The sequence below is a fragment of the Equus przewalskii genome, chromosome 15 (genome assembly GCF_037783145.1).
Source record: "Equus przewalskii isolate Varuska chromosome 15, EquPr2, whole genome shotgun sequence".
NCBI lineage: Eukaryota > Metazoa > Chordata > Mammalia > Perissodactyla > Equidae > Equus > Equus przewalskii.
Window position 1 is genome coordinate 68,346,389 of NC_091845.1, and position 25,588 is coordinate 68,371,976.

At 40.8% G+C, this 25,588-nt stretch overlaps 2 protein-coding genes across 2 annotated transcripts in view; one reads left to right on the forward strand and one right to left on the reverse strand.

Annotated features, from left to right (window-relative positions):
* COL6A6 (collagen type VI alpha 6 chain) overlaps positions 1-23,561 on the forward strand; it is a 142,476-nt gene extending 118,915 nt beyond the window's left edge. The window contains exons 34-37 of the mRNA XM_070577739.1: positions 6,213-6,309; positions 9,591-10,262; positions 12,963-13,056; positions 21,588-23,561. Of these exons, the coding sequence (XP_070433840.1) occupies positions 6,213-6,309; positions 9,591-10,262; positions 12,963-13,056; positions 21,588-21,807 (1,083 nt within the window). The 3' untranslated portion in view covers positions 21,808-23,561. The remainder of the gene's footprint in view (positions 1-6,212; positions 6,310-9,590; positions 10,263-12,962; positions 13,057-21,587) is intronic.
* A 1,763-nt stretch (positions 23,562-25,324) lies between these two features.
* The window catches only part of PIK3R4 (phosphoinositide-3-kinase regulatory subunit 4), a 65,869-nt gene continuing 65,605 nt past the window's right edge, over positions 25,325-25,588 (reverse strand). Inside the window, exon 21 of the mRNA XM_070576024.1 lies at positions 25,325-25,584. Coding sequence (XP_070432125.1) covers positions 25,450-25,584 — 135 coding nt within the window. The 3' untranslated portion in view covers positions 25,325-25,449. The remainder of the gene's footprint in view (positions 25,585-25,588) is intronic.

A 25,588-nucleotide genomic window follows, 5' to 3' on the forward strand; every position in this document is an offset into this window, starting at 1 on the left:
GCTGTATGATGAACACCAATTGACTGATTTTATGACTTCACCAGTCATGTAACTATCCAAATTTTCTAAAGGAAACGTCATTCTGGTTCTAGCTTCTTAGGTTAAGGATTAAAATCTTACTGTGTAGCGTTCCTAAATAAGCCACCTGGGAACAAGACAACCTTTTTTTTTTTATTGTGGAATAATTGACACATAATGTTGTATACGTTTCAGGTGTACCACATAATGATTCAATATTTGTATATACTGCAAAATGATTACTACAGTAAGTCTAGTTAACATCTATCAGCACACATGGTTATAAATGTTTTTTCTTGTAAGAGCTTTTAAGATTTGCCCTCTTCGCAACTTTCAAATATGTGGTACAGTATTGACTATAGTTACCAAGCTGTACGTTACAGCCCCATGACTTATTTACTTTGTAACTGGGAATTTCTACCTTTTGACCCCTTCACCCATCCCCCCACCCCCTACCTCTGACAACCACCGATCTGTTCTCATTATGAGCTCAGGTTTTGTTTTTCCTTTTGTTTTTAGATTCCACATATAAGTGAGATCATATGGTATTTGTCTCTCTGTCTGACTTATTTCACTTAGCATAATGCCTTCAAGGTCCATCCACATAGCAAATGGCCAGATTTCTTTCTTTTTATGGCCGAATAATATTCCAGTGTGTGTGTGTATATACATATATATGTATATATACCAGATCTTTTTTGTCCATTCATCCATCAGTGGGCACTTAGGCTGCTTCTGAATCCTGGCTATTGTAAATAATGCTGCAGTGAACATAGGGGTGCAAGTATGCTTTTGAGTTTGTGTTTTTGTTTTCTTCAGATAAATATCCAGGAGTGGAATATCTGGATCATATCGTAGTTCTATTTTTAGTTTTTTGAGGAACTTCCATACTGTTTTCCATAGTGGCTGCACGAATTTACACTCCCACCAACAGTGCACAAGGGTTCCCTTCTCTCCACATCTTTGCCAACACTTGTTTTTTCATGCCTTTTTGATAATAGCCATCCTAACCTTTTAAACGCCCTGTAAATAGTGGCTCGGTGGCAGGGCTCCATTACAGAAGAACCACAGGACCCACAAAGTGTCCTTCCAGTCATCTGTGCTGACTGGACGTGGTGTTTTGTTCTCCATTTATGTGGAAACCATGAAGAGGGGCCCCAAGCAGCAGCAAAAGGGTATTAGAAATGCAACCTGAACGAACAGGCCAAGCATTTGAAAATTATTCACTTAGAGAAAGGAAAATAAGAAGCACCCGAGTGTGTGAAAAATTATTACAGGAGAAAATTAGCCAGCTGAAGTCCAGCTTAGCAAAATCTCATAGTAGAGAAAGTAGGAGTAATAGCAGTAGGGAACCTCAGGGTAGACTGAAGTAAGAACTTTCTGAAGGCCAGAGTGATTTACTGTTGACATGAACTAAATGGCTAAATGTAGTTGGTCAAGATGCCAACTTTTCCTGAAGGCCTTTCACAGGGGCAGTCACTTCACCTGTTAAGGGTGACTTCTGTCTGTCTTTCCTAGAGACTGGAGGCTAAGACTAAGTGACCTTTTGAGGCCCTTTCCAGCTCCATAATTTTCTGTGAAGGTGTTAAAATAAGCAAAACAGAATTGAAATAGAAACTTCATCTGTAAAATGTGGAAAATGTTTCTGTTTCCTAGAGTTGTGAAGAGGAAATGACGTGATGTGTGCATCAGTGCCTAGTACACAGCAAACACTCAAGGATGGCAGCTTTTCCTTTAATTATTACTGTTACCGTTTGTTTGCTTGACGCCGAACTAAAATCTGTTGAACAATATTGAAGTCTAGGTTGTAAAGGAGCTGAAACTGCTATTAGCATCATTGAACTAACTCAGAATTATGCAAGTGAACAGGCGGACATAGCAAGCCCAGAAAAGAAAATGCACATAAACTAGAAAAGACCGGGGTGGTGCTATGCAAATAAAGCTGCTACACAATGCAGCAGCTCAAAAACTCTATGAGTGGATTTGGATCCACACAGAGTCCTCATAAGTCCCTCTCTTTACTGAGAGCCCCCGTTGTCCCTTGGCTATATTTAGTCACAAAACAAGAGGCAACTTAGTATCGTAATGCAAATAATTGATGGTACTTGTGATATAAACGTAAACTGACGCCATTCTACCATCCACTCGAAGGTATGTGCACAGCACATAACTTAAGAAAATGTATTTTGTTGTTATTTTAAGCCTTTTGCGTGTTACTCTCATTTACAGCTTCTACCCAAGTCACCTAGAGACTCCGCTCCTTTCTTGAAGGACTCCGTCTCAAAAGAGCACCAATGAAGTTTCAAATTCTTGACAATGACCCTTATAAATCTGAGCAGCGTTGGCTCCAAACACCCCTTGGGCGGAAGAATTAGAGATGTAGACAGAAGTCAGAATTGGTCCCAAGGTTCATTCATCCAACAAACGTTTAGGGAGACCTCATATATAGTAGGTGCTGGCCTAGGCCCTGGGGATCCAAGAGTAGAGTCGGAAACCAAAAGAACCCCCATCCCCTTATGGAGCTGCCATCAGAGGATGGAACTAAGCAGTGTTGTCTACAAGGGCTCAAAACGGAGGCGTATATACAAGTTGGGGAGAACCCAACACCTGACTTTACAAAAGAGAAATTACGTTACTACTTCTTCATTTGCCTTCTTTTTCTTTCTTCTGTCCATTCTCTTCAGTAGTGCTTACCTACACTCAAACTGTTCTGTGTTATTATTCTAAGAACAGACTCAAAAATTTAATGACTCAACGAATTTTTATTTGGGCGGCCATATTTTAAAACCCTAGCTTATTTCATAATTATCATGCCTTTTCTAAATCTCGATGTATCTGCGAATTCAGTGGTCTACTGTGAAATTTGGGACCTGTGCAGACACATGTGGCCGGACTCAGAAGCAGCTGCTCCAACAACATGGGCTGATTTCCCTATGTTCCTTCACAAACGGACTGTGATCACTATCTTGGAAATTTTTCATGATGGTATGACGCTGAGTAACAAGCTCCTCATCCCTTCTGAAATGGAAGACCATTTTTGACTAGAAAAACCTCAGTCTCAGCTTTGTTTTATCACTAAGGTTTTTCCTCTAAATTTGTTTGGTGATTACCTTTTCTAGTGAAATTTGACTTGCTACACATTAAGAATTCTAATATAGAGTGGGTCTCCCTTTCTAATATACTTATAAGAAATGTCCCCTTTTTACCTAGCCTAATTTTGTTCTTTTACTCTCCTGTTGAGCGTTGAAGATGAGAGAAACATTGTGTGATATTTGACATTACTGATTATTCTGATGATTGGAGACAGAGCTGAAATGAGGAGAATTTTAATGGGAAACTCTAGCACTTCAAGCACCCAACCTTTTCATTTTTAAAAGAATTTCCTTTGTTAATATAGAATTGTCTAAAGAAAGAAGATTACGCATAACACTGATTGCGTCTTTTCTTGAATGCACCAATTTATGGAGCCCCATGATGTTTACAAACGAAAGAACAGGGCATCATCCAGAACCATTTGCTGAATGCCATCTATCACCCATCTGTGGACTTTATAGCTGCACTTCCATCCAAGCTGGTCCTGCTTTGAATCCACAGAAAAGCGAGAAGAGAAGTGAACCGTAGGACCCTTTTATTTTAAATCCCAGCCCACATTCAGCTTAAGGAATGTTCTGTAATGTGCTAACTATAGTTGCTCCAGTGATGTGTGGTAGGATGAGAGATCTCTAAAACCACATCTTCCAAACTTGATTGATCAGGAGATTCCTTTGTGGGGGCAGGGAGAGCACAGACACCTGTGCCGTTCTCCCAGTAAAGGAATGCACTAGAATCGATGAGAAGGATGATGTTTTAGATTGACACCAACATGTTGACACAGGATGAAATGTGAAGTCTAAATTGTCAACTAGTGCCACTGCCAGAAATACGGAAGTTGTCACATTGTAGACATACAAAACACAAACTAGTTAACAAATTGCAGCAATCCCTGGACAGCATCTTGAAAACACTACTCTGAATTGTTAGGACCCACTGACATGAAACTGTCATCACAAAGGTAGCTCGTGCAGAAGATGGAAGGTAGATCTTATTTGGCAAGAGCAAAATTTAAACTGGAGCCTTCTGTATTCCATCCCTCTTTGGGCTGACTTTCCTTATCTGTAAAATGCTGGGATTGGATTATATGATTTCTAAGATTTCTTCTAGCTCAAACCTTCTGTGATTTTTTTTTTTTCCTGGATCCTGTAGTTGGCAATAAGGAAGCACATTGCGCCTACCAGGTGGTCTGATCCACGTTCTCTGGGTTTGGTTTCTAGTCATTCATCACAATCCTGATGAAGTGAAGGCATGATTCACTTGAAACATTGCCCAGATACCTACTAAAAGCCATTAATAATACAGACTAATTGTTTCTGGTGTTGTATTAGTGAAGAGTCAAGACTCTTTGTTTACAGATCAGCAAAACCAATTTCAACTAGCCTAAGTACACTCATTACGTACCCTAAGTGAACTTATTATAAGGATCCGGATATAAGCCAGGTGTCCTCTGGCTCTGAGTCCAGGTAAGCAGCCTCTGTTTTCACCCTATGTTCACCTGGATACACACATAAAATTCAGCATTTCTTCAAAGAATCCATCTGCGTAAAGAATAAGTGAGCAATGCAGATTTTACTGAGGATAGTGAGTGAGAAGGAGAGGACCGTTATGCAGAGCACAGCATTCCACTACAAAACGTCTCCATTCCTGTCACCACTGCCCCTGTCCCTTGTCCACTGCCTTCCTATCACAGGCTATTTTCTTTTTTCTCTTCTCTCATACCACACAATGCTCACCTTCCCTACTTTCTGTTTCTTCCCTCTCAGTCTTTCCCAGGCACCGCATGTTCTTTTCTCTGTATCTTTCTGCCTAGAAATTTAGCTAAAAGCTTCCATTGCCACGTGTTCCCTCCGAGTCTCTCCCTCTAACCCAGACAGCTTATGAAGGCAAACACAGTGGTCTCCCAGGGAGGAGTTCTGGCGAGTACAGACTTCTCCATCTCTTATACACAAAATAAAAGGCGGACAGAAACAGAGATAAACCTCGGGGAAAGCTCCCCTCCCTCGTTCCCATTTCCCTTGCTCCTCAGTCCACAAGATGGAATCTGGGCAGCCTACAGCTCTGTTAGTGCTTACCACTAATGTGGAGAGACTCACTGCCCTCAGGACCTCAGTTCCAAATTCCTGAGAGAATGGACCTGATTGGCTCCGATGTCCATCCCTGGTGCAATCCGCTCTGCTTAGAGAGATGGAATCACCCCATATAAACATGGTGGCCAAAGTCCTATCTCCATGAAGAAAGAGGAGAGTAAGCTAGTAGGATTCACAGGGGAAACTAAATGTCGTCTGTCCCATCTCTTAGGCATTAAGTAGAATCATATCTACAATTTTTCTTCAACCATCAATGACCTCTGAATCAGTTAAGTGACAAGCTGATTATTCTTCATTATTTGGGGCCTCCTTATCTTCTCCCTGTTCTCCAGCCTCAGGTTGGTTACTAACAATGGGGCCAACTGGAAAGAGTTGGGAGTTGTTCAGTGTGGAGCTGCCTGGACGTGGCTCTGGGTCTGCATTGCAGAGCCAGCTTCAATGCCTGGTCATGGTGGGGACTCAAAGATAGTTGTACAGTGCCCCATGTGCTTGCATCTGGTTCTCTGGGACTGGAGGAAGGGGATGGTCTTTGAATCTCTTCCTTAAACGGCTTCCTTGTTCAGTGTCTTTTGATCAATGCTTTAACCTTTCTTTGAGCTTCAGTTTCCTCATCTGTTGAACGGGGGTGATGAACATAAGAACAAACCCACTGTGTTGTGGAATAACAGATGGGAAGTGTTTTGTGGTCTCTAACGACCCACGTGGTACCACCCTGTGCCAGTAAGTGCTTTTCAGTTAAGAACTCAGTTAATGCTCACAGCAGCCCTGGTGGGTAGTAGTGTGATTATTCCATTTTCCAGACAAGGAAACAGAGAGGCTTGTCACAGAGCTAAAGCAAGCATCAGGGTTTAAACCCAGCAGGGCTCTTAGCCACCCTGACCTGCTGCAGCTCCCCGAGACCTTCTTGGAAGGAGCAGTGTTGCTCTCTCCAGATCGCAGTGCTCTGAACAATCCTGGGGGATTCTTGCAGCCCCACCCACTAAGCTGTCTTTCTCTTGCTTCTGCTTCTTGCAGATCGGTGACACTGGCACCTTCCAAGTAGTAATGATCCCACCCGGGGCTGACTCCGCGCCAGCCTTAGAGAGACTCCAGCGGTGCACTTTCTGCTATGGTAAGACCCACAGAGAGAACATAATTTGATCAGGCCTGTCAAGCACGTTGAGTCACCCTTGGCTGGAGCAGCTGGGACTTGGCAGCAAGGATATGAGTGGCCTTGGGAGAATGTCCCTGTGGCTCTGGGCTCACCTCATCACACTCCCTCATCCGCAGATGGAGTCTCTCAGCCCAGCGAGCAGGTCTCCTGGGTATCACAGCAGGAGGACGACAACCTCTCTGCAGCTTCCAGGAAACAGCAGTGATTTTTAGAAAAACTTAGCCTGTCTCATTGCCAAGTTTTTCATGCTGCAAAGTATACTTATGCGTTTTCTAAATAACAAATGTTCACAACCCCAAAGAAGTGCTTTACAGGAGAAGTGGAAATTAGCAGAAATTCATGCATTTCTCATTGGAAAGAGGCTTCTTGGACTCTCAAATGTTAAGCATCTAACAGATTTGCAGTGCTGTTTTTTGTGTCTGTTATTGTGTTTTATGTACAATCTATAGGTCTAGCTAGAGAACAGGCTAGACCTGTATTTGAGTCTGCAAATAATTTGAGTGTTTTGCTAAGTATGGAGACAGTGGAAGCCATGAGATTACTGGTGGGTGTGATAGCTGACAGTTTTCAAACCTTTATTGTAAGCCATGCACTGTTCTCCTTGCTCCATGTAACATTGATGACGGCCGTGACAGTTAATGCTTAATCTGTTGTGCTTATTGTGTTCTGACCAACTCTTCTAATTGTTTCATTCCATCCTTATCATCACCCTAAAACGTTTGAACAATTATCAGCTCCATTTTACAGATGAGGAAAATGAGGCTTAGACAGATGAAATAATTTGCCCACAGCCAGATCGAACCCAAGAAAGCTGGCTGTAAAACGCCTGCGATTTATGAGTAACAGAGATCCCATTGTTCTCCTCCCTGAAACTGTGTATTTGGCCTTGAAGAAAGTGCTTAATTCCTCTCCCTCTCCATGTGTATCAATGAGATGCTAACGCTTGCCATATAAATGACCTCACAGGGAGGTGGTAACTCTTTGGGAAAAGTAGGATTTCTTCTAACAACCTCTCTTCTGTCTTCCCCTCTGCTTCCCTCTAATCGTCTCCCTCCCTCCCTCCCTCCCCCCATCCCCCCCACCTCCCCCATCCCCCCACCTCCCCCCACTGCCCCCCCCAGCCTGCCTTCCCTCCTTTTCCTTCCCTTCCTCCCTCCTACTCTCCCTCCATTCCATCCCCGTCTATCTGTCTGTCCATCCCCCCACACCCCCCCACCCCGGCCCACTTACCCTCTCTCCATCAGTGGGTTAGGCACTGGCATTGTCGCTTGGAGCAGTTACAGCGCTAACCGTGCTGGGGGGAGATGCAGCCCACCCTCTCTATTCACGGTTGCGCTTTCAGACATGTCTGTTACAGCAGCCGGCTGGTATGTTGCACTGTCAGAAGCTGCACATGTGTGAGTGGGGATAGATTTTGGCTCCATTTCTTGGCTTAAACCCTTGTTTTCTCTCTTAGGCATACAATGGAAGATATTTTGGCTATCGTTCCCTGCAATTAAAAAACCCACAAAATTGAGCAAATGGGCAGCCTGCTGTCATTGATTTTAGAAACTGCCCTGCACACAGGTGACTATTCCGTCATCTGCCCACTAAACATGGTCATAAAATTTTACTGAATTTCAGTGAGGGAAACTTAACTTGTCCGGAGCCGTATCTGTACTGAGTCCATGAGTGAGGCTGAGGTTAGGAAGTGTGCTACAGCCCCTAGATCTGCATTCTGGTCATTAACCTTTCATCTTACTGCTTTTATTTGTGGCCCAGGCCCCTATCTAAGTGCCAGCCATCCGCACACATTATTCCATTTCTCTTTCTTCTCTTTAGTTTTTAAAGAGCCCATTCTCGTCCTTTAACTATCAACTATTACTGAAAACCTAGGATTAAGGAATGTTAGCCTGGAAGGGCTGTCTGGGTGAATCTCACCAAACCACTCAGTTGTGCAGAGCTGAGGCCCAGTGGTGACTTGACAGGGGCACACAGCATGTTCGTTACTGGCTACTGTGAGACCAAAACCCAGTCATCCTGGCTGTCAGGCCATGGGGCCTCCCCACTGCCACGCCACCTGGCCTTGGCTCTAACAATGGAACACCGACTTCATATGCAGAAACTTCTAGCAATACGGGTCTATCCTTTGGCAGAATGATTTTGCTCACCTGCCCTCAGTCTCTTCCGTAAAATTAAAAGATTACAAGACCTCTAAGATCCTTCCATTTCCAGATTTTTTTATTCCTCTGATTATTCGTTGTGGTCAGATTCAATAAAATTCACTCTCTGTTTTTGTTACTGCACATTCTTTTGTTAAATGAGATATACGTATTTATAAAAATGGCCTCATATCTTATGAAAGCCTGTTAACATGCAGTATTGATATTCATTTAATGAGTATGTAGGGAGCTTTCACCTAAGAAGCACAATGGAGATACAAACATGAGCAGTAGCTTTGTCCTTCATGTCTATATACAGCTAGACATTGAGTGATAAACATTTATTGAAATTGAAGTAAAAGATTCATTGCTTTTTTCACTCTTACTTTTTAAGCAGATTACTTTTCATGGTAGAACAGTGTGAGCAGATAAGGGCCATTGATTTAACCTGTATATTGTCAATCTAGAGAGAGTATTAGCTTTTATGTCATGTTGTACAGTAAACTCTTAGAAGCATGAGATAAATTGTCCACTTCAATCTTTATAAACGTAAAACACAACTGGGATTAAACTTCTGTTGAAAGTAACCTAATTTTTAAAAATCAGATAGCATTGGTGAATAGAATTCAAGACACAGGCTGAGGGGGCCAGCCCTGTGGCATAGTGGTTAAGTTTGGCACGCTCCACTTCAGCAGCCCACATTCACAGGTTCGGATCCCGGGTGCAGACTGACACCACTCATCAGCTATGCTTTGGTGGCGACCAACATATAAACTGGAGGAAGACTGGTACAGATGTTGGCTCAGGGCTCATCTTCCTCAAGCTAAAAAAAAAAGAGGCAGATTGGCAACAGATGTTAGCTCAAGGCTAATCTTCCTCAGGAAAAAAAAGACACATGCTGGGTATAAAATGTGTACTTTTTAGATATAGATGCAAACCACGTACAAGGAAATCTTCCTGTTGTTGATATGAAAGTCATTTAGTTTGTATTTTAACATCAAAGATTATGCAGTTTCCAAATGTTGAAATACTTGGGATGCCATCTCTCCTTCCGCATCCATTTCTGTTTTGTAACCCTAAATGACTTTTGGTCTGCAGATGTGTGCAAACCGGATGCTTCTTGCGATCAAGCTGGACCACCCCCTGTGCAGTCTTACGTGGATGCTGCTTTCCTTCTGGATGGCTCTCGGCATGTAGGAAGTGCTGAATTTGAAGACATAAGAGACTTTCTGGGAGCACTGTTAGATCACTTTGAAATCACCCCAGAGCCCAAGACCTCTGTCACTGGAGACCGGGTGGCCCTGTTAAGCCACGCTCCCCCCAACTTCCTACCCAACACTCAGAGGAGTCCTGTTAGAACTGAGTTCAACCTTACCACCTACAACAGCAAACGCCTCATGAAGAGGCACATGGAAGAATCAGTTCGACAACTAAATGGAGACACTTTCATCGGTCACGCCTTACAGTGGACTCTGGACAATATCTTTTTAAACACACCCAATCTGAGAAGAAACAAAGTCATATTTGTGATATCTACTGGGGAAACCAGTCATTTGGACAGGGAAACCTTAAAGAAAGAATCCTTGAGAGCCAAATGTCAAGGTTATGCCTTATTTGTGTTTTCCCTTGGCCCTGCTTGGAATGACAAGGAACTGGAAGAGCTGGCCAGCTACCCTTTGGATCACCACTTGGTCCAGCTTGGCCGAATTCATAAACCTGACCACAGATATGGTGTGAAGTTTGTGAAGTCCTTTATAAACTCAATCAGGCGTAAGTTGTAAAATCTGTTTTTTCTTGCACATTAAGAGTATCCTTGGTATTCCCAAAAGAAGGGTTGATGAGTTGACATAGATTCTTGGAAAACTCTTGTCTGTCTTCAAGGGCACTGCAGGGTCAGAAAGGAAAATATGTAATGATGTATGGTGGAGGGAGGAAACCTCTGATTTCTAAGCATTTAATTTTCTGGCTCATCTTTTTTATGCCTCTGGTTCCTATGGAGAAGCAATCATAACAAGCAGCGGCTCACACATCTGTCTGCACGGAGCAGTGTAGTCTGGGAGTGTGAAGTCACAGCCTGGACTTTGGCTACAAAGTAGAAACCCTTGCCATGTAACATTAGCACACTGCCCTTTGATGGAAAGTTTCATCAGTTAACACACCAAAAGAGAGAGCCAAAGAAAAATTCAACAGTTCTTGGCTTTGCTTTTACAAGTTCCAAAGGCAGAGTTTGAAGTGCAGGAGGTACCATTTTACCTGTCAGAATGAAAGATACATCCTTGCAAAACTTTCTCAGCCTTGTTAATGACTTTTTATGATGCCAGTAATTAGTGTAACTGGTGCCCATTTAAAAAAAAAAAAAACCATGGGCTATATTTCTTGGAGTGAGCTTGCCTTGAAAGTATGCAATTGATTTTGAGTGCAACAGGATGGATAAAAAGAAGGCATGTCCGGGGATTGAAAAGCACTCAGATTCCTGAACGTTTTCATGGTGAATGAACCTTGGAGTTCAGATAAAGAAAAGTAGACACATAGGCTAAAGAGTGTAGCTTAAGGGAGATTCTAATTGTGTCTCAAACTTGTCACTGACATTACACAGTGACACCAGTTAAGGCTGCAAAGACACCGACTAGTCAGCACAGGCAAGGTCTGAGGAGCCCCGGGAAATTGTCGATGGGACTGATGTCGTCGTGTCCCCCAGTCCTCTAGTCCAAGTGTGAGTCTAGGACCAACAGTGTCAGCATCAACTGGGAGCTTGTGAAAAATGCAGAATCTCAGGCCCCACCCCAGACATTCCAAACCAAAATCGGCTTTTTTCAAAACTCTTAGGTGATTCACATGCACATTACGGTTTGAAAAACACTGATATAGGAGCATAAGCTCTAGGGATGAAATTTATGTGGGTGTGTTCTGGAATAGGAACCAGAAAGAGGAGCTAGAAAAGAGAAGGGAAAAAAAATGGAGGCTAGGGGTCATTCTGAAGGAAATAATTACGAGGCATTTGTAAGAGTAAAACAAAAGAAAGCTTGGAAAGACTCTGAGAAACTTGGAAAGAAACACTCCTTATGAGGCAAAAAATTGACAGGAAGTTTAAGAAGAAATCTCCTTCCCCAGTCCCCCAAAATTCTTAGTGGTGTTCATGGTAATTATTCAAACTATATGATTAGATAAATGATACCCCCACCACCACCCAGGGAAAGGGAAGAGCTGTTTTAAGAAGAATTACTTGGGGTGAGTGAGGGATATATAAAGTGCTTTTGGGAAACTATAATTATGACACAGTTACATGCCACTTTTCCAGGACTTAAGTATCTAGAAATCTCCAGTCTTTAAAATATAGCTATAAAAGTACAGGAAGTTGGAAAAGGCTTTGACATAATCATATTCAAACCTGCATACTTAATTCCATAGCAGGCCCATGGCCTTCACACATGTCCGTTCAACATAAACACATATTTGTTAGGTACCTTCTCTGAGCCACTCACTGTTCAGCTGCGGGGTATCAGGGAGTGACCAAAAGAGACATGGTCACTGCCCTCCTGGGGATTCTCGTCCAGATCCCTAAGTCGTTGTGACTCTTCCTTAACACTCTGCCCTGATGGAGTTGGCTATTGTGCACAGTCCAAGTCAGAGTCGACATATTTTCTAAGAGAAGCGAAACTGCTGACAAACAACCTGATGCTTAGAGATGAGACATATACAAAATTAAAAATCAGATGCACAGTAAGGGAAACTTCACAGTCTTGGGCCATTGAGACTAGATGCGCACAGCCTCATCTCCAACAGCAGCTCTGGAGCCTGCCGCGTCACAGCCCAGGACAGACTTGCTCCTTAGGATGATCCTGGATCACCAGGATGAGTTTTAATTGTGTTTAACACGTCTGTTCTGTTTAACGCTTCGAGGAAATAAATAACACATTTTTTAAAGTTTCCCATCAAAAAGTGGCTTTTAAGTGTTTAAATGGTGTGGGAAGAGGCATGCTTTATTATTATGAAAAATTAATATACGTCCAAATGAAATGAACCACTGATGAATTAAACCCAAGATGGCGCTTTTGCTACTGTTGTTTATGATACAGAGCCCATCAAGGCAACATCCTTCTCCCTTTGCATTTTGATATTCCAAAGGAGCAAATAAAAAATAACTATTCTGACTAGTTCATGTCAATTAGAGGCCAGACTCGTAGGACTGGTTCATTGTATCTCCTCTAATGCGTGACTGATGTTAACAGCTAAAGACATCTACTGAAAAGTAAGTTGATTCTCCACCTATAATTTGCCAGAGATATGTTTTTGAAACCCAGTTTTAGAGATTCCCCTGAGAAATCTCCTTTCCTCTCATATGGCCACCTTACTTGGTGTTTCTTTTGTTGGATATTGAAAACAGTAAAGTATCGCTTTGCATACAGAGCAGATTGCTGTAATGCTAATAGCCGTGAATAAGAAACTCAGCATGGATTTTTCTCTTCCTAGGTGCAATCAACAGATATCCACCAATACACTTCAAAACAAAGTGCAATAGACTCAGCTCTACGGACCCGAAGCAGCCTCCACAGCAGTTGCAGAGGTATTATCTGCTTGGTGTTACCGGATAAATGAATATGCCCCCCTCTTCCTTCTCCTCCTTCTCTCCAATTTCCTCCTCCTCCTCTTCCATCCTATTTGGACAGAAATCTATTGCTACATGATATTAAAATATAATTTAAGGGAAGAAGGGATAATCAAAAATGACCAAGTTGATCTGAAAAACCACCAAATAGAGATTTTTAAAAGTGGAAAACCTAGGGGCTGGCCCCATGGGGTAGTGGTTAATTTCAGCACATTCCAGTTTGGCAGCCCGGGTTCACAGTTTCAGATCCCAGGCACAGGACCTACACCACTCGTCACCACACTGTGGCAACAACCCACATATAAAGTGGAGGAAGATTGGTACAGATCTTCCTCAAGCAAAAAAAAAAGAGGAGAATTGGCAACAGATGTTAGCTCAGGGCTAATCTTCGTTGGGGAAAAAAAAAGGAAATCTAATTGTTGAAATAAAACAACCAATGGGATACACCAGTGGCAGCAAGTGTACCTAATGACCAGACCTTGGTTTCTAAACATCATTCCCCACTAAAAGGAAATAGGCTTTCTTGGAGAAATAGCTAATTCTAAGCTGCAGCAGGGAAAGTACAATGTGAGCCTAGAACATTTGTTATGCCAGACAGGAAGAAAGTAGTCAAAAATTAACAGTGTCATGTCAAAAGGACAAAAGAGATGTCTTGAAAGGATTCCCACTGGCCCAATTTTGGACAATTTGAACATCAGAAAGAATAATGATGGTAATGGATTATATAACACATTGAGTTTTAAAAATCTGGAAGCCTACATAGAGACCCAAAAAGGGAGTAGGGGAGGAAAAGCTCTTTTTTATAGAAGAATGCTGGCTAATAAATGTAGAAGAAATGGTAGAATTAGAAATTCACCAATTTGTAGAAGAAATGGTAGAATTAGAAATTCACCAATTTGTAATCCTCAATGTGATAATTGAGTCAAGCAAGGGTGAAGGAATGCTAAAACTGCTGGGTGACAGGTTGCTGGGGAGCTGGCTATTTACACAGCCTCCCAGGAACACTCACATATTACTTACTTGTCAATTACAAAGAGAGAAGTGTGTGTTTACATGGAGAGATGTGGTAGTACCCACTTTAACCAAGATCTGACATTATGTGCCTCCTGAGGTGATGCAGGGGGAGACACATCACCTATGTGAGATTCTTGCCGGAAATGACCCAAGTCTAACAATGAGGAAACCAGTGGACAATTCCAGGAGGTGGAATATTCTTCAGAACATCTGGCCCAACTTCATCATAGGTTTCAATGTCATGAACAGCTGAGGGATATGGGAGCACTGTTCTAGAATGGGAAAGACTAAAGAGACATAACAGCCAAATGTAATGGTGTGCACCTTGACAGGATCCTAGATCAGAAGAAAAGCTTATATAAATGACATTTGGGGGACAATTGGGGAAATTAGGTATGAACAGTGTGTTGAATGATATTATTGATTCATGTGGATTTTCTTATGTGTAGTAACATTATCATGTTCATATAAGAGAAGGTCTTTGTTCTTGAGAGAGGTATGCTGAAGTATTTAAGAGTAACGTGTGAAGACTGCAGCCTACTTTCAGGTGGTTTCCCTAAGGGGAAGTAGGATGAGGTGTGTGTGTGTGTGCATATATGTGTATATGAATGTGTGTGTATATGTGTGCATATGTGTGTATATGCATATATGCAGATATTGGTCTATACATGTATATGCAGGTATGTGTGTGTACACACACACACAGAATAGCAAGATGGTGATAGCTGGAGAATCATCTAGGTGAAAGGTATACAGGTACTTATTCATAGTTCTATTCTTTACAATAATCTGTGAGTTTGATAGTTTTCAAAATAAAAAAAAACAACTTGTAAAACTCCGTGGATGGATTAAACAATAATAGACACATCTGAAGAGAAACATAATGAACTGGAAAATAAAGCTGAAAAAATTACTCAGAATGCAGAGAAGATAAATATAAGAAGTTTAGAGACAGAACAGAATGGAAAGATCTAACCTACATCTATTTGGAATCCTAGAAAGATAAAATAGAAATATAAATGAGAGACAATGTTCAAAGACATAAAGAGATGCTTATATTCAAGAAGTTATAAAAGACATGTATTAAACGATGAAGAAAAGACAAGCTATAGCAGGCAGGGTAAATAAAGAGAAAGCAGCAGTTAGAGTGTAGGGGATGCAGAATCCCAAGACAGAGGAAACTTAAAGGCAGCCAGAAAGAGAGAGCAGATCGTCTACAAAGAAGCTATCCGGCTGGCAGGTGAGTGATCAACAGCAACAGTGGAAGCGACAACACTAGTGAGAACCTCTAAAGGGGCGGAAGAAAATTTTTTGTCAACCTAGAAAAATTGTCTTTCCAAAATAACAGTAAAACAAAGACAATTCAGATAAACAGAAAACAATGGTTCACCACAAAGACTTTTGCTAAAGGAACTTCAGAAGTATGTACTGTAAGGAAAATAAAGATGACCACAGCAGGAAGGGCTGAGATGCAAGAATAGTGAATGATAAAAATTTGTCAATAGTTAGGTAAATCTAACTAACTGTTGTATTTTTAAATAATAGTAACATCTAATTTGTAGGGTTACAAAAAGGTGGACTTGTTAACAAGGCTATGAAAATAAAACATTTGGCATCTGGTCATTTTATAGAAAAAAACATTGTATCAAGACTATAAATATTAATAAATCTTTATTATTTAAACATGAGAAAAGATATTGACCAATAAAATCATCTTTTGTTATTAAAAAAAAATGAAGCCTTGAGCCTTAAGGGGAAGAAGGCTTTACTGAAAAAGGGACAATGACAGCGTAAGTCCTGGGGAGGGAAATGGAGTCAAAGGTTCCAGGAACTGGTATTGGTCGGGCTGGTAGCTAGGCTATTGAAAAACTTTAGACTCTTATAAAAATGCAGTAAAAATTTTGAGGGCACATATGACAAATAAAAATAGATAGAAGGTAGCCAACTACCAAAGATGTAGTGAGGGGAAAATGGGATAAAAACAAACATAATAAATTTTTTTAAATAAAAAGGCAAGAAAGGAAAAAAGGACAAGCAGAAAGCACCAAGTAAGACAGCAGAAGCAAATGCATTTCAATATATCAGAAATCATAATGAAAATACATGGACAACATGCCAGTTACAATCAGAGACTGATGGCCTTAAGAAAGGAAATAAAATCTAGCTATAATTGTTTTCAAGGGACACAGCTAAAAAATAAGGAAATGGAAAAGTTGAAAGTAAAATTATGGAAAAATATGCCACACAAATATTTTAAAAAGAAAGCTGCAATAGCTGTATTAATATCAGATAACATATACTTTTAAATGAAACCATTTTGTAGAGTTAAAGAGGGTCATGCCACTACATCATGACAGAGTGTTCAATTCATGAAGAAGATATAACAATTCCAAATTTATAACATTGTAATAAAATAATCTTAAAATATACAAAGTGGAAAGTGAAAAACTACAGGGAGAAATTGCCACGGAACTATCATCAGAGTTGGAGATTTCACTACGCCAGTTTGAATGTTGGTTGGCCAAGCAGACAAAAATTAGTAAAGATATAAAATTTAATCACAAGTAACAAACTTGATTTAATAGACGCATATAGAACCCTGCACAGGAAAATGAGACATTCTTCTGAAGAACACGTGGAACAGTAACAACTCTCAAATCAAGGTGGAGAGTTTACAGGTGTTCATTGTTTTAATTTTCAATTAAAATTTAATTTGATTTGTAATAATTTTTAACTTATAAAGCAGGTATAACAGATCTCTAAGAACCAATGTCATACAATCCAAATTGTCTGATCACAATGCGATTAAGTTAGAAATGAATAAAAACAATATTTTTAAAGCTCATACATTTTAAAATTAAACTCACACTTCTAAATAACTAATGGAACAAAAGATCATAATGGAAACAAAAATACTTAGAACTGTATAATAATCAAAATGATTTATGTCAAAACTTGTGGGATGCGTTAGAATTCGTAATTTAGGAAAGTTTATAGTCTTAAGCCTTGTGTTAAGGAAATTTTTTAAACTCTAAACATAGCTCTCAAGGTACTATAGGGGAAAAAAAACCCAGAATATACCCAAAGAGAGGAATAAGAGTAGAACTTAATATTTTTAAAACTAAGATATAAAACAGTATCAACAAAGGCAAAAATTTGTTCTTTTAAAACAATAATATAAATATGTCCTATCTTTTGCATGTATGAATATTACTTGTATTTTTTAAAAGTAGAAATAACTGAAATCAAGTAGTTAGGAGAGTGTTTTCGTTCCAGTGGTAAGTCATGCTATACTAAGACACACGTATGTGTCCCACGGCTGACTGAAATCAGACGTGCGCCAGCCCCCGGGAATCACACTTAGGCAAATGCCTTTGACAGCGTGCCTACTTTTATTGCGCAGCGTGTGCACTTCCATGTGGTGGTCAGAGCCGGAGAAGCACTCCCGCTGCAGAAGGCCCAGCTCTGCCTGGAATCTCGCTCCTCACCTTGCTGCGAGGCAGGGAACTGTCCAGCAGCAAATGCTGCCTGAAGTCAAGCGTAAAACAGGCCCGCGTGGTCGGTCTACAAAGAGCAGGGCTCCCCCTGCCGCAGGTGTCTGGCAGCGTGGAAGGGGGCCTCGTATTTGCATTTGCATTTGCATGGGGTTCACAGATTATGTAGCGGGCCCTGGCTGCGAGGGCGGATGCGGGAGCCAGCCTATACAAATTAAAAGGCATTTTCGGAAACCCCTCCCACCCTGCCTTCTGTTTGAAGAGCAGTGAGTGGGGAGAGAATTCACAGTGCTTTGGGACGGGAAGTTTCTTCCCTCTTCTCCACATTGCTCTGGATATGCCGGAGGCTCAGCTTCTCCTATGTATCTGAAATGGCCGAATGTCAGGAAATGGCTGGGGCACCAGAAATTGAGACGTGAAATCCATACCGCTGACAGTGAACTCCCTGATGGTGTGCTAGGCTGGACTCCCCAGGCCTTCTCTAAGTGACCAAGGGCTATAATGACAGGTAACATGCCACACAGCCACTTCTGAAACTCCCTGCCTGAGCCTTCCAAGAGAAGTGAGGCAGAACTGAGTACACAGGATTGAGGGAGGTGAGAATGCCTGCTAGGCAAGAGCCTGGCCATTAGGTGACTTGCCAAGTCCTCCGAGTGACTTGCAAAAGAACTAGGTTATTCCATGGTGATATTTTGAGAATTACAGGTAGAAGCTGGTTCTTATCAGATTAAAAAGAAAGGAACTGAACCAAACCACAAGCAACCAAGGAGACAGATGGCCTGTGAGGGTGAGATCGCAGGGCAGCCTCTTTGTGAGCACTTAGATCTACTCAGAGATGATAAAAGACAGAAAGCCACCTGCTTATTGCTTCATCCAGCCGGGAGAGCACTTGTGCCAGACTTTAAAGCGGTGACAGGCCAGAACAACTGAATTGTAAAAATGGACACAGTCACCAATGCCATATGAATAATACATCTGTTGTAATTCTGCTTTCCAAAGTGTGTTTTCTGGATACACAAAATGTGTATTAAGATAAAAAGAATTCTCGAAATAGAAACAATCTTGCCTGCATTTTCTGTTCAAGTGCATTCAGTCAACCAGTAAATGCAGCATGGCTGACTCCTGATTATCTGCATAGACAGAGAAATCTGTGAGCACAGAGAACTGAAATGGACAATTAGTCCCACCCACCTCATTTTATCTACTTGCCACATCTTTCTTTCCACAAGCTTTTCTGGGGCTGGGCACAAGTTGCAAAACGAATTGACTGAGTTTCATTGCTGCTTCTTTCTCTTGACTACCTATTGTTGGAGTTACCAGTCAGCAAAGAAGTATCTGAACAATATAAAGTCTATATGATTCCCAAACAGGGTAATCAAAGGATTCTTATCAAATGCTTATCAAGTACAAACTCTTACCTACAACATGGTAAAAAAAAAAAAAAAAAGAAAAGAGAAAAGGGAAATTCAGATATGGTTTTTATCATGTTCAACACTTTTGAGAAAAATATTTGAGGGGAAAAAAAAGTTAGCAATGCCATGCTATAGATATCTAAAGATATAAGCTTACCATAAAAAGGATCCAATGGAAAAGAGGCTGGGCGTGGGGGGTGGGAAGAGACCAGTATAGATGAGATAAACTCAAGCCATGAAAACAGTGTGTTCCAGACCTAAAAGAATGCACTCTCCATGATCAGCGGAGCCATGTTCTGTGCTTACAGACACTTAGGACTTTGGAGAATTTGAGTTCATATTTAGTCTGGAAATTATAAGAAAAAACAGGGAAGAACAAAAATGGAGGAAGATGTGAGGAAATCATATTTGCACTGAAATTTAGCCATGCATGGCTGCTGCTCTTGGTAAGTAGGAGAAGTTTGTTGATCAACTTAGCACATTCCTGATAGCACTGACGGAAGTCAACTGAGATACACTTTGGGATTTGAGTTTCAGAAGCTCAGACATATAGTATATAATGCACGGAGGCTTCAGGGTCTATGTAACATGAATGACATGGTTCTCTTTTTTGGTTTGATGTCTCCTTCACCCCTAACTCTCTTTATAGATGAAAGAGGAATATGTGACGTGTGAATGTGTGCATGTATGTACACGTGTGCATGAAAGAGACGAGAAATAACTTAAATTCTTCCTGTATATCTCACTTACTCATTTTCTAAGCATTGACGTTTTTGTGAGAGAGATCAGATTTATTGCTGGTGAAAGCAGAAAAATCCAAATGTGAAGAAACAGATCATGGTGGAGATTATCCCTGTTCTCCTGGTCTCAACTTTTTGGAGTTCTCTTGAATTTTCCCTTGACCACAATTCAGCAAATTTCTGAGGTTTATCAGTATTAATAAACCTTCTCTTCCTTTGCCATCAGTCTCTCACACATTCTTCTAAAAATATTTATGGAAAGCTTATGTGCCAGGCTCCTCATCCTTCTTAACTGTCCTGCCCCCGGCCATCTGCCTTCCTGTGGCTCTGCACCCAGATCCAGCTGCTTCTGATAGTGTGGCATTTATCATTGTACTTTCTTATTCCAGGTATCTTGATAGTTCTCCACAGTGTCCTGAATAAAAACCTCATTCAATGGAAGTAACACTGGACTCTTAGTATCAGAAGAGTTGGGTAATGGTCTCAGCTCTGTCACTGACCTTCACCCCCATGCTCCTCGGTTTCCTCATCTGTAACCAACAGAGCACCATGGCAACTAGTCTAGGGGGCTTCAATTGTTGCTCACAACAACATAAGTTGTTTTTATCCCCATTTTATACCTAAAGAAACAAGGCTCACTCAAGTGATTTACTCAGAGCTGCTCAGCCACTAAGTAGAGGGGCTGGAATATAAGAATGTTTTGGGACGCAAAGCTCTTTCCACCACCTCCCTGTGCAATAACGTTGTCTGAGACGGCTTTCTTCCTGTGCTGTCCAACACAGTAGCCAGCAGCTTTCAATTCAATGAGACTAAAAATTCAGTTCTTTAGTCATGCCACATTGCAAGTGCTCGAAAGCTAGTGGCTGCCATACTGGCCAGTGAAGATAACAGGACATTTCCATAAGCACAGAAAGTTTTATTGTACAGGCTAGAACTTCTAGTCAGCACTTGGCTTCTATGTTTCCCTGATTTCTCAGTATGACATTCAAGGCCTTCCAGAGTCTGACTCCAGCTCTCTTTTACTATTGGGTCACTCATGACTCCTAATCAAACTTGTTATGTGCCTGCCAGACTGGGCACTATTTCTGTGTCCCCCACTGAACCTAACACAGTGCCTTCCACAGAGCAGATAGTAAACATTTGGATGGATGCATAGAAGAATGGATGGATGGATGGATGGATGGATAGATGGATGGGTGAAAGTGAGGGAGGGAGAAAAGAAGGGAGTGGCAATCATTCATGCTTTCATTAGACAAACACTTGTGGAGTGTCTACTATGTGCTAACCATTCTTCTAGGTTCCGGGGATTACTGCGGTGACCATACATGGTCTCGTGAAACTTACTTTTTGTCTGAGAGGGTGGAAGAGTGGAGAATGGATCACAAAAAAGTTTATAAGTAACCAAAAATTCAAATAGTGATGTGTTGAGAAAAAAAATAAAAGCATGTTGTGCCGAGTGACTGGAAGTGGGAGCGGGACTGAGAAAACTACAGATATGGTGCTCTCTAATGAAGTACCATTTGAACCAAAATCTGAAATAATTAGGAGCCAACCATATGAAGTTCTGGGTGGAACATGTTCTGTGAAGAAGAAACTCTGCTGTTAGAAGTTATATTTTTGCATACCTTGACAAGATGTCTTATTCGTCAGCTTCTGGTGTATCTGCCCAGAGTAAATCCCCAGTTTAGTAATCTTAATTACCCTGAAGGAAGGATCCGACAAGGAATGGTTGTAACAATCAATTTAGGAAGAAAGACAGACTGACAGACAGTCTATTAAAGTTGAAACGGCATTTATTTTCTATGATTTTTCTCTCTTTTGTTGTATAGCTTTGTTCCTGGACCACACAGAGCTGCCCTCAAAGAAGATGTGTTACAGAAGGCAAAATTCTTTCAAGATAAAAAATATCTTTCAAGTGTAGCAAGAGTCAGCAGAGATCATACTGTTCAAACTTTTACCAGAAATACATTCTACACCTTTAAAAATGGAAGAAAGGTGATAAAAACTGCTCCCAGACAACATGATAAAGGAAGTACTCAAAGAATTTAGCCTTAGGAACCACGGTAAGACTCTGGACTTAAATAAATTCACTGCCATAACTATGGGCAACTTTTATTTGGATATCTGCCTGTATCCAGAGGTCCACTCTGGAGGGTTGAACAAGCCACACGTTGTAGATTATCAGGCAAGTTGACCCCTTGCACTCACTGGTATTAAGATATATCTTGTCCATTTATTTGAACATTCCTGACAATTCCAGCACTCTAAGACTGATATGTTCAAGCACTGTTATCATTAAAAGATGGAAGAATGAAAGAAATGTTTTGAAAAGTCTAATGGAGATATAATTTGAAGGTAAATTTATATAGTGTATACATGTGATTGTAGGTCTCTGTCCAGTCTACTTGCTGCAAACCAAATTTCTTTCTCAATTTAGTACTGTTTAATGCTCATCTGTTCAACCAAAGGTTCATGTGTAGGGAAACCCCAACATTCACCCTAGAAACTGATGCTGTTTGTATGTCGTAATTTTGAAAATCTGACCTTCCATGATGATTCCATTTAAACACATGACTTTCTCTGTATGGACTGACCAGAACTTACTTAATGGCTCATGCTGGAAGGTTTCCTTCCACCTTCTGCAGTTGTTTGCTCAGACAGGTGAGGGGAGAAGCAGAGGGAAATTTTCCCCAGCTCCAAATCCTCCTTAGCTCGCTGAGAAAGTCATTAATCCCTCCAGAACAGAAATCATTGCTTTTGAGCTGGAAGCTCTTTCATCAATATATAGAGCCTCCTGTTTGGCTACTTTGATGGACTTTGATTCTTTCTTTCCCATTATTGTCGTTTATTATTATGTACTAATCCATATATTCTTTAGACAAGGATAGCAAAGACAAAACTTGTCATGGGTGAAGCTCTGAGACTTTTATCTATCAGGTAGCTATTTAGTCAACAGAGAATAGCACCAAACAGGACTGGCAGAGCTCTAAACAGAGCCTTAAAAGCACACTGAGTTTGGAAAAGATAAGAAAGCTGCTATGTTTTAATCTACAAATTAAGGTTGCAGAGATGCAAAAGAGATCAGAGTGTTAAAGCAGGAAAGGTCTTCAAATGCCTAACTTCTGGAAGCATTCAGTGATGGCTCTCTCTCCTCACCCCCATCCAATCAAGTGAGTAATTTTTAATCTTATGATGGGGCTATTTTCAACAACTAAACACCAAAGCAGCATTATTCACTTTAGACACAATGTTTGGACCTTACCCCAAATTCAAAGAGCTGGCGCCACAGCTGGTAGCCGTGGCCCTGCTAGCCCCTTCTCTTCAGCAAGGAAGGGACGCCCTGCCTGGATGCACGGGCAGATCGTTGCTGACACTAAAGACCAGGAGGTATGGCCTGATTTTCTTTTCTATACCTCTCTTCATAAAATCTAGCAAACAAGGGCCATCTGCAGTGGTTTTTTAAACCACTTCTGCCATCTTTACTCAGGCAACTCCAGAGAGCGAGCTCCCAAGGTCTTTGGAGGAGCAAGGAGTTAAAATGTCCCATGCATACTCAGGTAATGAGAAGAACGGCACATCAGGTTTCTTCATGTATCCTAAGTGGTGCTTAGGGCTTCAGGAAAAATTTACGTTTCCAGGACAGGAAATTGAGCAATATTTAGGAGCTATTTTAGTAAAAGGGATTTTTCTGGTTAACTTTGGATTAAGCAAAAACTCCCTGTTTACTGTTGGAAATACTTTGAAAATGTGTTTGTCTATTTTTATTTCTTCTGCATTGGTAAGTAAAGTACACCAAACAAATACTCCCTTGGTGACTGAGATTATGTTAGCATTTTGGGTCATCTTTTTAATCATTAGTAGGTGAGAGGCCTGAAGCATGCTTCAAATATTAAGTTCCTTTTAAAAAATAAATCCCTTTCTCCTAAAAGGGGAAAGAACCAAAATTTGAGTGTAAGTTAAATGAAAACCTATTTAAATCAAGAATCACACAAATAAGCAGTGATGCTTCTTGGTTTAAAAAGGTAAATTAATTGACTTTTATAAAGGACGTTCCTATTATCTCTGCACTGAACGACAAGTCAACTGTGTTAAAGAAAAACAATATTTAAGTCAAAAAGAGCTGCAACTCAACACGGCATCAGATTGTAATACTTGGTAACAATTCAACCAAATGACCTCTCAAGGGGGTGGACTTTTTTTAGGGAGAGAAGAATGGGTTTTAGGAAGATAAGAGCAGAAAAGGATATGCTTCCCTCAGCCCACTACATTTTTCCCTCAGCTATTTCCATGGTTATCAGGCTTGTGGCTTATCTAATGGCTCCAGGCTTGAAGCCCATTTTCAGCATAAGAGTTTGTTTCAAAAAGATTTCCCCCAACCTCTGCAGACTCTAAACCTGACTGAGTAGCTACAAACTCTCTCAATATGGTCTTAGCAGACTTTAAGGGAGACAGAGGCAATGCAACACCACAATGTCAATGTCAAATCTTCAAATTCTACTCATCCACTCAGCTACGTGGCCTAGTCAGAGTCCCTCACTCCTGATTGGCCCTTTCTGAATGATGGGGTTTTTTCAATAGTTTTGTTGTTTACCTGTCTAAACATAAGTGTACTGAATCATGAAGCCAGATATATGCATTGCAAACTGTCATGTACCGTAACTGAATATTACAGAAAATTAAATTTTTTTTAATTTTAATTAAATTTTTTTGGTGAGGAAGATTAGCCCTGAGCTGACATCTGTTGCCAATCTTCCTCTTTTCTTCCCTCCCCCAAACCCCAGTACATGGTTGTATATCCTAGTGGTAAGTCATTCTAGTTCTATGTGGGATGCCGCCACAGCATGGCTTGATGAGCAGTGTGTAGGTGGGCGCCTAGGAACCGAACCAGCGAACCCTGGGCCCCCGAAACAGAGCATGTGAACTTAACCCCCTACACCACCAGGCTGGTGCTCAGAAAATTAAATTTTTGGAGTATTTCTTAAACAATTAGGCTCAGATTATCTATTCAACTTTTTGGTTCTATAGACTCATGTAACTAATTTCAAACTAAAATATTTTGAACATCATAAACCCTTCCACAAGTAGATGACAATTAAATATGGAGAATTACGTTTATGTACCAACAATAAGTGATAACCTTGAAGGGTTTGTTTTGTTTTAGTAGGAAAGGCCAATTTTGGTCTTTTGAAAATATAAATTTTTGGCATTTTTTTAACAGCTTAATCCTTTTTTCTTTTTCATGCATTTAATAAATAATCTACACTGGATAAAAGCAAGCTGATAGGCCAAGTTTCAGAATTTATAATTGAGCCTATAAAAATGAGTAATGATGGCCAAAACTGATACACAGGAGATCAATTCCCCAGTGTTAAGGCAGACTGCAATACACACAGGAAGAAAGATAAGATAAGGCTGAAAGAGCATAATACTGGCAGTCCAGAGATTTGGGCATAAGGCCTAGTTCTGTCACTGATTTGTGACACTGAGTCCATTTCTTCAGAGCAAATGCTGCTGGAGAGTTTACTCTTCTCCTAAAGTTTACTGTTAAAAACACCAAAAAAACCCCTTTAGACGCTTGAGTACAGTTTATTGGCTGGTTTGAATAGCATTTTTAATAGCAAAAATGTGTTTACATCATAATAGCTTACAACCATCTTTTTCAATACAAAGTAAACTGGGATGATATAAGTCTTAGCATTTTAAATTCCTCACCTCTGTGACATACACAATAAAAAAGTCCCAGATTCTGTCATCTGGCTGATTCGCGCAGAGATATGCACAAGCGTACCAGTCGAGTGCAACTTCCTTAACCACCGTCAGTGGGATCTGT